This window comes from Pan troglodytes, chromosome 11 (genome assembly GCF_028858775.2).
Source record: "Pan troglodytes isolate AG18354 chromosome 11, NHGRI_mPanTro3-v2.0_pri, whole genome shotgun sequence".
Lineage (NCBI taxonomy): Eukaryota > Metazoa > Chordata > Mammalia > Primates > Hominidae > Pan > Pan troglodytes.
This window is the reverse complement of record NC_072409.2, coordinates 14,816,025-14,833,185: the sequence shown is the minus strand read 5'-3', so window position 1 is coordinate 14,833,185 and position 17,161 is coordinate 14,816,025. Positions and strand designations below refer to the sequence as shown.

General features: G+C 44.2%; 1 protein-coding gene across 20 annotated transcripts in view; it reads right to left on the bottom strand.

Annotated features, from left to right (window-relative positions):
• DENND1A (DENN domain containing 1A) overlaps positions 1-17,161 on the bottom strand; it is a 542,971-nt gene that overhangs the window by 233,948 nt on the left and 291,862 nt on the right. For all 20 annotated transcript variants that reach the window (XR_010148858.1, XM_009457264.5, XM_054659070.2 and 17 more), the window contains one exon: positions 15,666-15,766. Coding sequence is in view for 19 of the 20 variants with exons in the window: in XM_009457264.5 (XP_009455539.1) it covers positions 15,666-15,766 (101 nt within the window). In the remaining variant the exon portion in view is untranslated. The remainder of the gene's footprint in view (positions 1-15,665; positions 15,767-17,161) is intronic.

Here is a 17,161-nt window from a genome sequence, read left to right as displayed (position 1 = left end):
CCAGAGAACATATCTTGCTGGAGAATGCGAATGATCATGGTTTTGGGCTTACTGAGAGCGATGAGACAGCTGCTCTTCAGGCTAAGGTAACTGCCAGTGTAGGAGAGGAAGCCAGTAAGAGCAGCCACCACTGACTGCAAATTTGCCAAGAGCCAGCATAGGCTAAGGCATTTTCCTCATTAGATTCTCACCATAGCAGCACAAGGAGGGTACTATCAGAACTACCATTTCACAGATGGAAAAACTAAGATTGGAAAAGCTAAATCATTCATCTGACGTCACACAGCTAGTAAGTGGCAGAACTGGGACTAGAACCCAAGCCCATGATACGGGGATAAAGCAAGCTTCTTATTTCCTGGAGACCAGCATTCCCACAGCCTGCAGAGGAAGGAGGTTAGGTGGTTTTCTCTAACCTGCTCCCTAAGGGCTGGCCTGCAGCTGTGAAAAGACCTAGAAGCTTCTACATTCTGTCTGAGCTCCTCCTCCCCTGCTACCTTTTCCATCACAGGAAGCTTCTGGTCCCTGAAGTGCCTCTGAGCTCATCTCAGTCACATGGTGGCCCCACAGGCCTCAGCTTCACTATTCCTTCAAGTCCTACTGAAGCCATGCTGCCTGCCTCTCAGATCGCCCAGTGGTGGCTAACACCTCTCTTGGTAGGGGCTTTTGTCCGGGTTACCCATTTGGCATAAAGCATGTGCTGATTTGAAGGGTGACTCTAGATTGTCAGTCACAAAAGCACAGAATCCTATTTCCCAGAGCCTCCCATGGTGCCATGTGCAGAGCAGGAAGGGTAAAACAGTCGAGCTATTTACTGAGCACACACCACATTTCAAGGGCTGCATGGGAGGCTCCAGCCACCTTATCTCATTTAATCCTCAAATAACCCAATTTACACCATCCATTTTACAGCTTTTTTTTGAGACAGAGTCTTGCTCTGTTGCCCAGGCTAGAGTGCAGTGGTGCGATCTTGGCCCACTGCAACCTCTGTCTCCTGGGTTCAAGTGATTCTCCTGCCTCAGTCCCTCGAGTTGCTGGGATTACAGGTGCGTACTACCACGCCTGGCTGGTTTTTGTATTTTTAGTGGAGACAGGGTTTCACCATGTTGCCCAGCTTGGTCTCGAACTCCTGACCTCAGGTGATCCACCTGCCTTGGCCTTCCAAAGTACTGGGATTATGGGCGTGAGCCACTGTGCCTGGCCATTTTATAGACTTAAAAAGGTATTCTCAAAAACGTGCCTATGGGATCACCCAGTTAATGGTGATCCCAGCCCAAATCCTTCTACTTCCAAGTCTCTTACGCTACTCTTACTTGCTAGTGACTTCTCTTAACCATTATGCTACTGTCGACAAAAAATGGTTACTGGAGGCCGGACACGGTGGCTCACGCCTGTAATCCCAGCACTTTGGGAGGCCGAGGCGGGTGGATTACAAGGTCAGGAGATCGAGACCATCCTGGCTAACACGGTGAAACCCCATCTCTACTAAAAATACAAAAAATAAGCCGGGCGTGGTGGCGGGTGCCTGTAGTCCCAGCTACTCGGGAGGCTGAGGCAGGAGAATGGCGTGAACCTGGGAGGCGGAGCTTGCAGTGAGCTGAGATCGCGCCACTGTACTCCAGCCTGGGCGACAGAGCAAGACTCCGTCTCAAAAAAAAAAAAAAATGGTTACTGGATAATTATAGCTAAAAAAGTAAAATAGCTAGTGGGTTCATAGTCAGAATAAAACTATATTTGCCTTACTAGCTGGAATTGACTGATACTCTTTTCTGTTCTAAGCGGGATTTAAGGCAATTTATATGAATATTTGCAACATAGCAACAAAAGTATGAAAAGAAATAGGAGCTAAGGGGGAAAAAAAGGAAGCTGTGGCAAGGTTAGTGTTTCTATTTCATGCTGGGACACCTGCTGGGATGGTCACAGGTTTGGCTCTGAGCACTCTGGCCACCAACCCAAAAGGGAAACAAGACTGTGAGGTGTTTTGTGGTGTCCACAGGAGAAAAATAAACCAGCCACCCAGGAGCTTGAATTTTCAAAAGGCTCCTGGGGAGGGAAAAGTGTTTTCCACAGGCCGGTTAGTCAGTCAGTCAACAGGTATCACTAATATCAGGCACCATGCTGGCCTGGGGCAAGAGGATAGAATAGATCTGGTCCCCATGTGAAGCTCACAGTTAATGGCAGATCAAATAAGCACATTATTGCATATGCGCAAACCGCTACAAGGAGATGCACAGGTTGTTGTCGGGTACACAACGGAAGGGCCTGGGATGACCTCATTGCATCTCGCAGCAATCTTGAAAGGTGGGTCTCCATAATTCACAGAGGAACCCATGGCTCAAAGAGGTTAAGTGACTCGACAAAGGTCACAGCTGGTGAGAAGTAGAAAGTATGGGGTAACTGCCATGAGGTAGGCAAGCTTTTTTCTTTTTAGGGGAAAAAGTATTTAATGTCTTTCCTGGTGTCCAACCCAGCCCTCTCCGATTTATGAGCAACAACAGAGGATGACGATTCATGAGGAGACCAGGAATAATTCTGGATTAGGAGAGAAGGCAGAGATGGCCTAGTTTCCATTTGTGGTTTCGACAGCAAGAGCACGGGGCCCTGTGACAGCAGAGGTGAGCTCAGTGTGCACTGATGTCCAGTGGGCACTGGAGATGGTTTGCTAATGCAAGACACGTGTATCACTGGAGCTGATCAGTGACTGGGAAAGGGAGGACAATGCCCTTCTGAGTGTGGCTTTGTGGCTTCCTGGGGTAACCTATGCAGGTGGGGGTGGCGGAGATGCCTTCTAGAGCCCCAAGCCACTGGACCCAACAGAAATGAACACATGAGTTACAAAGATAACACCTGGACAAAATTCTGGAGAGGTCAACATCAAAGCCTGGGGTAGCCCACCCTTTTGAGCCTCCTTGGCCTACCGGAAGGCGACAGACTCGGAAAACATCAGGAAGGCTCCGTGGCTAAGACCACTGCGGCAGGAGAAGTTAATCACAGAGCAAAGGTCAGGAGACAGGGCTCTCTGCTGCCACAGAGAATTCAATGAGAACCGTAACAGCTAAAGCCAGACACAGAAAGGACATCTCAAGTTGTGAGCCACAAGCAGCCCATGAGAGCCTGTGGAAACACATGAATGAATGAGCCACAAAATAAATAAGAGAAAAAGAGAAAGAGGCTTATGGAGAAATAAATGAAGAGAAAGTAACAGAAAAAAAAGGATAAAAAATAGCGCAACTGATAATAAAAGGAGATTTTCTCTTGCTGTTTTTCCAGGACTCATCCCATGTGCCAAGATGCATAGCATCCAATTACCTTTGCAGCCTCGCCTTTCCATTCATCACGTTTTAAAGGGAAGACGAACCCGCACTTGCTGAGAGGTCACTCAGAGCCTATCACTATGCTGGTGCTGCACATACTGCCCCTGGTGCCAGCACCTGAAAGAGGCAGGCACACTATCTCCAGAAGCCCTGCCATGAGATCACTTGCTGCACTGCTGAAACTTCCTGTGACCCTGATGTTACTTGGTCTGTGGCCTCTGCCTTATGGGTGAACTATGGCTCCCAGGAACATATCTAGAGTGTCGTTGCTATAGAGCCCCCTATACTGTGCCCCAGAATGTCCAGAGTTTTCTAAGTGTTGGGTTCAAGCCAGGCTCCAAATCAGGGAGGAGTGAGGAATGTGTCACTCACATACAGAATGTGTCATGAGAAATGGAAAACCAGGCCAATGCTCAGGCAGGTAGGCAGGAGTCGGGGCCAGCAACGTTGCATGGAGGCCAGCAGAAACTAGGGCAGGGGAGGCGGGCTGTTGCCCCTCCTGACATCAGGCAGCAGGAGGGGGCTGGGGAAGGTGGGAGCGGCAGGGCAGGTCCAGAGGCTCAGAGGCAGATACAGTAGCCAGGAGGTGGTTAGGCTGTGGTCCAGACAGCTCCCCAAAGGGTGGGTGGCTGAGCCAACAAGCACCATTCCCCTATCTGGGAAGGTCACTCCTGTGTTAAAGGGACACCTTGTCTTCTTTAACCCTGAAAGTCTCAGTAACGCTGGGAGTGACACTGCTGAGGCCAGTGAGAGCTGTCCCGCTATACTCCTGACATCGGTGCCTTCCGGGGTGCCTCTAGAGGGACAGGGCTAAAGGCTGAATGGCAACCATCTACACAGACTAACCCATTTTTACAGACCTTTTGCTTTTTGCTATATGTACTTTAAAAGGCTAAAAAAGTTTTTTATTTATTATTATTATTATTTTTGAGACAGAGTCTCGTTCTGTCACCCAGGCTGGAGTGCAGTGACGCGATCTCAGCTCACTGCAACCTCCGCCTCTCAGGTTCAAGTGATTCTCCTGCCTCAGCCTCAGAGTAGCTGGGATTACAGGCACACGCCACCACGCCCAGCTAATTTTTGCATTTTTAGTAGAGACGGGGTCTCACCATGTTAGCCAAGCTGGTCTTGAACTCCTGATCTCAGGTGATCCACCCACCTGGGCCTCCCAAAGCGCTGGGATTACAGGCATGAGCCACCGCACCCAGCCTAAAAAAGTTTTTTATAATAAGAATGTATTACTTTACTAACAATATAGACTGTATTAAAAATCGAATGTGTCTGGAATTAGTGGTGGTGATATATCTATTAGATGGATAGTGGATTAGATAGTTGGAATAGAATTAGATAGTTGGAATAGACTACAAACCACTGATCTGTATACATACATTGATTGATTGATTGATTGATTGAGACAGAGTCTCACTCTCCTCGACCAGGTTGGAGTGCAATGGCGTGATCACAGCTCGTTGCAGCCTCAACTTTCCACGTTCAGGTGATTCTTCTACTTCAGCCTCACGGAGAGCTGGGACTACAGGTACACACCATCACACCTGGCTAATTTTTGTATTTGTTTTACAGGGACATGATTTTGCCATGTTGCCCAGGATTGGTCTCGAACTCCTGGGCTCAAGCAATCTGCCCACCTCCCAAAGTGCTGGCATTACAGGTGTGAGCCACTGCAGTTCGGGCCAGAACTGTATACTTTTAAAAGGGTGAATTTTGTGGTATGTGGATTAAATTTCAACTTAAAAAATGTAGCAGAGAAATTGAAAAGACAGTTTTCCTATAGAGTCTTCAGTATAGAGATCAGCACAGAATCTGTAACATAGATAATACAAAGGGCCTCTTCTTTACCTAATTTTTCCACCTGGAAAACAGTTCACATTGAAATTGTCCAGTCTGGGCATGGTGGCTTACACCTGTAATCACAGCACTTTGGGAGGCCAAGGTGGGCGGATCATTTGAGGTCAGGAGTTTGAGACCAGCCTGACCAACATAGTGAAGCCCCTTCTCTACTAAAAATACAAAAAATTAGCTGGGTGTGGTGGCGCACACCTGTAATCTCAGCTACTTGGGAGGCTGAGGCAGAAGAATTGCTTGAACCCAGGAGGCGAAGGTTGCAGTGAGCTGAGATCGCACCACTGCACTCCAGCCTGGGTGAGAGAGTAAGACTCCATCTCAAAAAAAAAAAAAAAAAAAAAAAAAAGAAAAAAGAAAAGAAAAAGAGAAAAAGGAAAAAAGAAATCATCCAAAGCTTCCCCACAAGGCTCTTGGCACATTCAGTCTTGGGTGCTGCTCAAGGAAATGAAGGTGCATCTCAGTGTAGGGCTCAGTGACTGTTATCACCTCAAAACATTTTTCCAGCTGCCTACTTGGTGCCAGGCTCCTCATGTACAGCAATGTTTTTAGCTATCTCCCTGGCAATGACTTAGCAAAAGACACTGAGGCCCAGGCAGGAGATGTGACTCACTCAAAGTCACATCTTTAGTAGGACCAGAGTCTAGGATTTGGACCCAAGACTTTGACTTCCAAATCTGAACTGTTTTCTCTCACTTGGCCTCTCTGTTCAAGCCTCAGGGTCAAGTTTAGCCAAATCTCAGTTGAGGAATTACCTAACTAGTAATCTATGATTTCTGATCATTAAACCAACACACATTTGTGTATGTGTGTGTGCATTTCCTAACCATCAGTCCCACCACAGCCCAGCTTCCCTTCCTCTTCTGTCTGAAACTAAATTCCTGGTCCTTATCCCCTCCCACCCCTCCCAGATGAGCTCTGTCACAGTGGCACCATTCCACTCTTGGCGTCTTGCTGCTTCTTAGCTTAAAAAAAAAAATCTCTATTCTCCATATCTTGACTGGATGCTTGAGTTCTTTGGTGAAGTAGTGTTTCCTCAGATCCAGAACCATCTATGTCCACCTATCTTCCTATGCCCACTGCCAGGAATATAGTAAGTATTCATAAGCACTTGCTGCAAAATGGCAATGACATACAACTTTTGCTTACTTACTGGAACCCAATCTTTAACAAAAGCTAGAAAGCCCAGAGTTTGGCATATATAAGAGAATTTTGGCCACAACTATCCATCTAATCCACTTCCATTCTGTGTGTTAAGTCTATATATTTAGTTGATGCAAAAAAAAAATTCAGTTGAAATTCTTTTTTTTTTTTTTTTTTTCCAAGACAGGGTCTTGCTCTACTGCCCAGGCTGGAGTGCAGTGGCACGATCTTGGCTCACTGTAACCATCATCCCCCAGGTTCAAGCAATTCTCGTGCTTCAGCCTCCTGAGTAGCTGGGATTACAGGCATGTACCACCATGCCTAGCTAATTTTTTCTATTTTTTGTAGAGATGGGGTTTCACTATGTTGCCCAGGCTGGTCTTGAACTCTTGGCCCCAAGTGATCCACCCCCTTGGCCTCCCAAAGTGCTGGGATTATAGGTGTGAGCCACCATACCTGGCCTCAGTTGAAATTCTTAGCACCAGAGATACATTAATATATATTGACTATATATACAGCTATATAGCTATGAATAACACAAAGATAGTATTTACTATTTACAGAGCACCTGCTTTGTGTCAGTAGTAATCACTATTCACCTCCACCTGAAAACATTGGCTCAGTTACCTCCAATCTAGTAAATGGGGAAGCCAGGTGAGGGCCAGACATTTCTGCTTCCGCCGCACCACACTTTCATTTGAGTTCTGTCCCTGCCATCAAGAATATCAACAATTCCACTTAATCTAGCATTGATCTATTTCCTATGCAAAATTTCATGGCATCGATGAAGACAGTGATTGGAATCGGCGCAGATCTGATTAACTGGATGTTACTTCAGAATTGTGTCCAGATTGATGCCCCATCACCTATGTGGACTGTGCATCTTTTGTTGAAAATCCTACATGGAATATGTGATGCACCATGTGGGGGCTGATTCAGAACCCTACATACAGCACACAAAGGGCCTGAAGCTAGCATCTCTCAGAGAGATCTGAGCATCCCCACTCTGAGAGGAAGAACGGCTTCCAGAGTCATCTGGAAATGCCAAGAAATATGAGGCATTTTACAAAGTCAAATGCAAAATCGAAACCTTCACTGTACATATCCTATTTGACTTCTCAGTTCAACAATGCCCTCAAAAAGCATCAGGAGCTAGCTACTAACTTGGCTTTTGACCTGACTGTCCTTTGGGGGAAAAGCATGAGCTTGTCTTGATCTGCTTTGAAAATATTTTATCACAAATGTGTGTTAATAAGTGCCTAGAATAAACCAAATATACAATTCAAGTTGGGAATTGATTTGTGGTCCCTATTTAGGACTACTTCTGAAGGAGGAAGGGGGAAAAAGAAATTTACATGGGAAATACCATATGGTTTCTACTGGGACCTTTTATTAGCAAAATTTAATTAGCATAGTGCCTGGTACATAATAAGTGCTCTATAAATATTTGCTGAATAAATGCATAATTAATGAATGACAACATACGTCTACAATTAGCAAGTCATCAAGAAGCCGACATGAAGAATTTTTTCATAAAATCTCGGTGATGGGTACAATTTATTCTCTAACACTTCAGAGGATATTAGTAAGGAAAGCTTTAATATCAGATGGCCTTGGATTTCAAGTGCAGGCTCCACTATTTCTTGGCTGTGTGACAGTAGGTAAGTTATTAAACCTCTCTGAGCTTCAATTTCCTAATATATACAATGGAGCTATATTTACCTTGCAGCTTGATTTTGAAGATTTGCAATAATGTTTATAAAGAGCTTGTCACACACACAGTACTCAATAGATGGTGATTATTATGAAAGGGAATGCTGATTCTCATTAGCAAGTTAATGCTTTTCTCCCAGAAACAGGAAGGCTTTCCCAACACTGGCCAAGGTCAAGGCCACCATCAGCTAAGGTAGGGAACATTCTCGTTTTCACTTTCAAAGTCAAAGGAATGGCACAGATCTAAAGTAGAAAGGAACCAGCAGCACATGTTTTTAAATATTCATAAGGGCTGGAAATGTCTTACTCCTTTCGTTTTCTCTGCCATCTGCTTTTGTTTCTTTTCTTTTCATTCTTATGCCACAGCTGCAAATGAAAACAACCATACAATAACTCAAGTTAAATAAAAAAAAAATCAAAATAAAAACAATCTGAGGGATAAAAAGAGAAGATGAATTATAAAGTTTTCCCCTGAGCTCTCAAGGCAACAGAAGTAAGAATAATGTTTAATGTGAGTTAAACCTTCTGGAAACCAAAATCCATGTCCCATGTTTATAATAATGGTGAAAAAAGCAATCATCATTTACTAATGGCCCCTAGGTGCCACTTGACTAATAACTCTAATTGCTATAGCCACTTTTCAAAGTAGGTAAGTTATACCCATTTTACAGAAAGATATTGCAGATCAGAGAGTTAAAACAGATTTTTAATGGTTACATAGTTAATAAGAGATAAGACTAAGATTTGAATCCAGGTCTGCCTGAATCCAAAACCTAGGCACTTTCCACACTATTGTCCACTCCAAAAATAGGAAGGGACACACAAAAAAAAAATTTGAGAAATATTTAGGGCAGCCCATTTGTACTAAACTGATTTTTTCCAGATAATTAAAATCTGTGATTATAGCTCTAATTAAAGTTAACTCAGATGATTGTATGTTGTATTTGTGAATGTGCAATTGGTCCTCCACATAATGGTAGGGTTTTCAGTATCCTACTTTTCATTTATTAACTGCATGCAAACTAGAGCTTTGCTGTCATGGCCTCTGGTCTACAAAAAGCTGCAATACAGCTTTTGGGGTTTCTGGACTCAATGACTGTGACCTGTGATACCAACAGCAGGGTCTGGGCTCAGCTCCATTTAACATGTCTTTGTCCAGAAGTCAATGAAGACTTCATCTTCAGGCGCCATGTAAAAAGCTCTTATGGCCTACACTGTTGTCCTGAAAACTCCTAGCAGCATGTACCTGAAGAAAAACTGGCAGCAGTGGTCCTCATGTGTTAATTACACTTGTGAAGTCTATTATGCATAGAAAGGGCACCTGCTGGCAGTGAAAATGACTAGAATCCGCCCTTCCTGTGCAGTGAGTAAATTGAGAGTTCATTTCTACAGGAGATAATAGTTTTCAGATTCCATTTTGTGTATCCCCTGCATGGGGACATACTTAACATTTAAATCATCTGCAGAGTAGCAAACCTCCTTCAAATTTACATGTTTCAGGCTCCTAGCACTTTACTTAAAATGCTAGTTATCCCTGCTGGCTCTTACCACCAAGGATTAAACTCAATGGTGGTGAAAGTTACTGGGCATAATAGAATGAAGTTATTAGCATTGACTCAAATTTCATGACATTTGTAGTCTCTGACAAAAGCAGTGGTAGTGGCTGAAGGTGGTCAAATCAACCCTTCATTATGGAAGCTGTGTTTTTTCTCTTGGAGTCTTTCATTTCATCATTCTTACATCTTACAGTTAACAAACAGACACCAATCCCCACCGGCCTGTAATCATCCTTTGGTCATATGTCAGAAAGTTCTTTCACGGAAACAAGAGACCAGGAGAAAGACTGCTATTACAGAAACAAACTTCCAAGATGGTGCCTCCTCTCAAAACTCACTCAGGCACCAGTAAATACAAAACTCAACCTTAATTTTCTGGAGTGGAAATTTAGGATGACAAGGACTTAGCAGCCTTCCTTGCCAAGTCTTCTCTTCTAAGTTAGACCTTCCAACATCAATGCCCTTGGTCAGGCTGGTAACAGTTTTTCAGAGTGCTAGAGTTAGAGAAGGTTGAAAAAACGATCTTGGATCAACTTTCACAGGAAAATAAAACATCTAATGTATCTCCAAGAAAACATGAAAGGAGAAATGAATGGCAGCTGGAAAGAACAATTGGCTAGAAAAAACACTGATTTGTGAAAATAAAGCTTTTAATTATAAAAACCATACTTTTTCATTGTAGAAATATTGGAAAATATGGAAAATAAAAAGCATGCAGAAATCCTCTCCCGCCTCCCCATCACGGGTCTCTGTTAAACATTTTGGTGTATTTCTTTCCAGATTTCTGCCTCTCCATATGTATACATATATACATCCGATTTTTTGTGTATTATGTGTCCATATAATTATCTTAATAAAAATTTGATCATAGAGTATAATACATAACATCTATATCAGGAAAAGTTATTAAAGCTCTTGGGGCCTTGGTCTACCAATCATCTGCGAAATGGGGTTAATAGTATCTGCCTTGCAGGGTTGTTGGAAGAATTCAACGCCATCACAGATGTAAAGGAGATGGACCAGTGTTCAACAATGGCAGCTGTCTTCATCACTTATGTTACTGACAGAGCATTTCCCCCTCCACAGTTCCAGGAATGTAAGCTACCTGTTTTAAACTAGCTAACAATTTAGCAACCAAAACTTTTCAAATAATAGAAAGCTGAAGTTGGGCCACACATGGTAGCTCATGCCTGTAATCCCAGTACTTTGGGAGGCTGAGGCAGGTGGATCACCTGAAGTCAGGAGTTAGAGACCAGCCTGGCCAACATGGCGAAACCCTGTCTCTACTAAAAATACAAAAATTAGCCAGGCATGGTGGTATGCACCTGTGATTCCAGCTACTAGGGAGGCAGAGGCAGGAGAATCGCTTGAACCCAGGAGGCTGAGGGTGCAGTGAGCCAAGATCGTGCCACTGCATTCCAGCCTGGGTGACAAAGCAAGACCTTGTCTCATAAAATAAAATAAGATAAATATTTAAAAAATAAAATTATACTACCACTTGGCAGAGGAACTATATTGATTTTTCCAGCTCTACCAATCCCTGCAGAAGCCCCGGATATTCCTCCCTGAAGCACGGCATGAAAACCCACTGGTGAATCTCTTCCAGGGGGAACCGTGCGACAGGGTCTCATCCTGTCACCCAGACTGGAGGGCAGTGGCTCAATTGCGGCTCACTGTAGCCTTGACCTCCTGGGCTCAAGCAATCCTCCCACCTCAACCTCCTGCGTAGCTGGGACTACAGTTGTGTGCCACTATGGCTGGGTTTTTGTTTTGTTTTGTTTTGTTTTGTTTTCTGTGGAGATGGGGATCTCACAATTTGCCCAGGCTGGTCTCAAACTCCTAGGCTCAAGTGATCCTCCTGCCTTGGCCTCCCAAAGTGCTGAGATTACAGGCATAAGCTACCGCATTTGACCTGAGGCTACCTTTTAGAGCACACATCTGGCGTGTGGTGTGTATGGGCGGGGGGTGTCTCTCCCTGTGGAAGACCCTGAGACATGTCTATGGGGAAAGGACCTATGTCTATGAAGGTGGGCGCGTCTGTGTGGGGTCAATTCCTGTGAGCGTACTGTGTGTCTTGGGGGAGAGGGGATGGCAGCAGGTTCTACATGCTAAGGGGGCTGGATGTCACTCCAGGACTCTGTCTCGGGTGATGTGTGTCTCCTTTCTACCTTCTCCTGCTTTTTCTCACTCTCTCTCTCCCTTCCGTCTTCCTTGGGTGTGTGTTTTGTTCCTTCTCCTCCCCTCTAGTTCCCCTCATCTCCTTCCTCCTCTCTGAGTGTCAAGTGTCTGCCTCTGCCCAGCCCTCAAGCTTTCATTTGAACAACAACAAACACTACTGGATAGTAAACAGGGTCCTTTTGGTCCTTTCCTTGGAGATATATGGCAGTGAGAAGAAACCAAGAGAGTTGGCTCAGAAGCTCAAGCACAGGGAGTTTAAGGAAAGGTTGAATCTGAGGAATGGGGCACCTAAGCACATGTGCAGGAGAGGCGGGAGGCAGCAGAAAGGGGTGTTTAATGATACCCAAGAAAACAGAGTTCTAGATGGGTCCCAGAGAACCCTCAGGAGACAGCACCCAGGCCCAGGTGAAGTCAATGGCTTTGGACAGACTGCTCTTCCTCCCTCAGGAATGGCAGGAGAGGAAGAGGCAGACAGGCAGCAATTAACCAGCACCAGCCTTGGGTGAGAAGGAGGGCAGTTGTGGGAACACAGACCCTATGTCCCCCTCTTCTTGCCAGATGTGACAATGCATCCCCATCCCTGAGCCTGCGCATGGTGGGGAGAGTGAGGGCTCAGGGGTGACTGCAGAGAAGGAGGGCAAGCCAAGGTTAGGCAGCACCACTCTCTAGCAGGTCCTCTCTGCAAAGGCTCTCAGACTTTCACCAGCAGTATCTTCCAGACAAGGAGCAGATAAGAAAATGGTAGGGGTGCCCAGGGTCAGTGGCAAGGCCAGGGAAGCAACAGCCTGCAGGGAACTGGTGAAAAACCCAGGAGCAGTTCTGGCCTGTCTATGGGCCTGTGTCTTCGACACCCAATTGTTTGAGTTCCTTCTGCTGGAAATTGACTCTCATCCCTGTCTTCCCAGCACTTAGTGCAGTGCCTAAGATATGGCCAGCATCGGGAAACATCTGCTCTACTGAAAAAGCTCACAACAACAGGCACGGTGGCTCACGTCTGTAATCGCAGCCCTTCGGGAGGCCGAGGCGGGTGGATCATGAAGTCAGGAGATTGAGACCATCCTGGCTAACAAGGGAAACTCCGTCTCTACTAAAATTACAAATAATTAGCCAAGTGTGATGGTGCGCGCCTGTAATCCCAGCTACTCAGGAGGCTGAGGCAGGAGAATCGCTTGAACCTGGGAGGCAGAGGTTGCAGTGAGCCCAGATTGTGCCACTGCACTCCAGGCTGGGCAACAGAGCAAAACTCTGTCTCAAAAAAAAAAAAAAAAAGAGAGAGAGAGCGAGCGAGAGCGAGCGAGAGAGAGAGAGAGAGAGCAAGCTCACAAAGACTTGAAGCAAGGAGGCCAGCAGGAAACCAGAGGGGGCTGAGTGAGCTTCAGACGGTTAATGACACAGGTGTCACCCTGCTGGGTGGCTGATAGCGCTTTTCGGTCTATAAAGTGCATTAGCACATACGTTATTTTATTTCATCCTAGAAAGAGTTTAAAGAACAGGTTGCAGTATTTTCAGCCCTCAACAGAGAAGAGATTCAGAGAGGCAAAGGCACTTGCTCTAAGCTACACAGCCAGGCAGTAATGGAGCGGAGACAGGGACTCAGGCGTCCTCCTCTTAGCCCCGTCCTATCCTTGTGTGTGCTACTCCATGGCCTCTCTGAGGGAGTGAAGTAATCTCACTATAGATGACAAAACAGTGCAAATGTGAGCTCAGTGGGAATAAGGGGAGGCCAGTAGTGTGGATTCTGAAGCCACTGAAGACAGCAGGGAATAAGATGGGAAGGAGATGTGGACATCTCAACAAACAGGTGATGAAGATCCCAGAGACAAGCAGATGACAGTGACATGGGAGGGAGGAAGGTTCCTAGGGGCTGTGCTAGAAGCCAGATAACAGGGTAGAGCTCACACCAGACCATGACAGCGGGGACAGGAGTCTAACAATCTTCCCTTTGAAGTCTGGGAGCAGAAGGAGCAGCCTCACTAGGGCAGAGTCCAGCATTCCCTAGAGTCTCCAATGGAAGGAGAGAGGCTGGAGACCTGGGTACAGGGGAGGGGTCTGGGATGGGCCCAGGGGTTTGAAAACACTCCCTGAGGAACACAGCAAACGCTAACATTTAACGTCACATGGTGAATTTGTTATAAGGGGTTTACATCCTTATCCTTTCCTATCTGCAAACATTACTTTATCTCCTACCCACTCAAGAAGGGATGAACACCAAAATCTAGACCAGCAGTACCTGGACGTCACCATTAACTGAAAATAGTTTCCAAAATAAACCAAAGTATGAAGAGACACAGTGAAAAAAATGTGGGGTTCAGCCATTGATGAATCAAGAAGAAATTCAAAATTAGCCAGGATTCTATACTCCACATGGTAGAAAACATATTGCCCCTTAATCTCATAAGAGGTGGGAGAAAGGCACAAATAAGATAACTCACCTTGATAAGAAAGACATATAATAAAGAGAGACTCAGGCCCATTCACTTACTGCTATGCATGAGAGAGGGCCACTGATTTTCACATGATGGCCCTGAGTTACGTCCTTGTTATCTCCATGGCTTCTTGGGAAGAGGGTGAGCCCAGCACGTTCCAATTAGGAGTGACTGTGGAATGCCTTCAAGCTCCTTGGACAATCTGGCTACTTGGGTGGACCTTTCCAGTGAGATGATTGCAAAATGGGATGGAGATCCCAGCAAAAGTATGACTGACCTGGACTCAATCACTCCGAACCAGTGGTCAGTGTCCCGTGTCATCTGTCCTTAAGCAACAGGGCTATGACCCTCAAATGGCTTCCCTTCTCCTGAAGCTCTCAATATCCGGCACGCAGTTAGTGCCTTTCCCTGTCTGTGTACCATGCTCCCTTACGGACTTCTGTTGACTTGAACTGTTTGGAGACAATGTCTTTAACTGCATTACACTAGAGAAAGAAATTATTCATGAGGAAAAGGGATCCAAATCGGTCACAAAGACAGTCTGTTTTGGTAATCTATTGAAGACAGATAGTGAGGACGATGATGTGTCTGCGGAAACATTTTCCGAGCTACCACGAGCCAGCTTTTCTACATGGGGTCCTTTCATATGTTATCTTGTTTCATCTTTGTATGATTATGTATTGAACAACTTCCTTTTACAGATGAGTAAACAAAGTCTTAAAGCCAAGTGACTTGCCCAAGATGGTAGGGCTGTCGCCAAAACCTTTGTTTCTTCCTTCTACTAAAGTCTGTTTCACTGAACAGTGAAATTCTCCTCAAAGAACTTCAGACAGTTTAGCGCTGCCTGGCTTGTGCTCCCAAACCACAGTGAGCACAAGTCTTAAGGAATGTGCCAGGGCATGGCTGAAACTTGAAGACCTTGGAGATCTCAATTGTTTTTGTCCCCAGTTTACAATTTGTCTTAGGAAAAAACAAACAAACAAACACGCAACCTTTTGGTGCATTGCTTCCCCCAAACTGAGAAATGTGAAAAGTTACTACCTATTCTCTTGTACTCTTCAGAGTGTCATGACATATAAGAAAACTGGAAATGAAAGGGCCGTGCAATCAGATGGTCTTAAATCCATGCCACTTAGAAGTTAGTATTATTATTATTATTATTGAGACAGAGTCTCACTCTGTTGCCCCGGATGGAGTGCAGTGGCACAATTATAGCTCACTATAGCCTCAACCTCTCTGGCTCAAATGATCCCACCAACTCAGCCTCCTGAGTAGCTGGGACTACACGTATGTGCCACCATGACTGGCTTTTTTTTTTTTTTTTTTTTTGTACAGATGGATTCTCACTATTTTGTCCAGGCTGGATGAAGTTAATATTTTTAATGTAGAGTCACCAACTGCATTAACAAGTGACACACCTAACACGCCCAGTCAGATCAGGGCAAAGGAGAAGCAGAGGACAGGGCCAGCCACCTTACCAGCAGTAGTCCAGCAGATGCGGCGGCAGCACGGGGATGTACACGTGCTGCCAGTACATGGGGTAGAGCATCGCCGCAGACCCGTGGATGCAGGCAGTCAGCTGGAACAGAGCAAAGCAGAGATCAATGAACAAATCCAAGGGAGGAGACACCGCCATTTGATTTCAGCAATACAATTCTATAATTCTTCAACATGTTTACATGATAAGCTGAAAAACCTGGAGAAATCATTCTAAGTTAACTCAATCACCCTAATTCAAATTTAGTAAGAGCTTTCTTTTCAAAAAATCTTTTTTTCTGATGATAAAGCTAATATACGAAATAGAAAATTTTTAAAATGGTGAAAGGGATTAAAATAAATGCCACCACCATCAGAAGATTTAACATTGTAGGTTATTACACACACAAGCACATATATTCCCCTTTTAAATACAATTAGGATGACTATACAGTATTCTTTTGTGTTTCTTAAAAGTGAACATTATTTGATGCCATTTTCCTTTAAATATTCTTAGAAAAAGATATCTCTTAATGATGCTTTAAAGGCACAAATCCAGAATATTCTTTAAATATTCTTAGAAAAAATATCTTTTAATGATACTCGATGAATTTCCCATGCTATTAATATATTTAACTACTCTACTACCATTAAGTAATATCATCATACAGGTCAATAATTTGTATCTATAGTTCCTAAATGTAGAATTCAGAGACAAAGGTTATAAACATTTGAAGGCACTTAATAAATACATATCTCATAAATATGTTAGTAAAATGAATAGATGAAGGATGGAGGCTCTTTACACCCCCGACCCCCAGCCATACACCACGATTCTGGCCTCCCTGCCCCTCACCAGCACTACTCCTTGTAGTCAAGTTAGTAGCTTTAAAATTGTACCTATTTTACTTTTATTTTTATTCTGATCAGGACTAAGGTTGAACATTTTGTCATATGTTTCTTCACTATATTTATATAATAGACAAATGGTCTATTCATATTCTTAGCCCACTTTAAAAATGAGTATTAGTAATTTTTACTGGTTTATAAGCAATCACTGATGAAATGCAAAGAATACCCAGCCTTTGTAATGTTTTGAAAATAATTTATCCTTAATTTTCTTTGAATTTCTGGGCAAAGAGAAGGTCTAAATAATTACGTAGACAAATATTTTCTTCCATGATGGTTTCTACTGCTTTTATCCCAAGAAAGTCCTCCAAATTTTCCCCTAGCATTTAACTCTTCAGTCCATCTGGAATTACTTTAGGTTTAAGGACTGAGGTGAGAATTTATTTTTTCCACATAGGTAATCAATTGCTCTGGCACTGTTTACTGACTAATCCTTCCTCTCCACAGTCTTTTGACTTGCCCCTATTTTGTATTCCTTTTGTTTCTTGAGAGCTAGAGACATCATACAATCAGTATTTGATGCAATTAAAAATTTAGGAAACAAAGATACTACAAAGGGATACAATTGCTACAAAATTCAATATAGTGA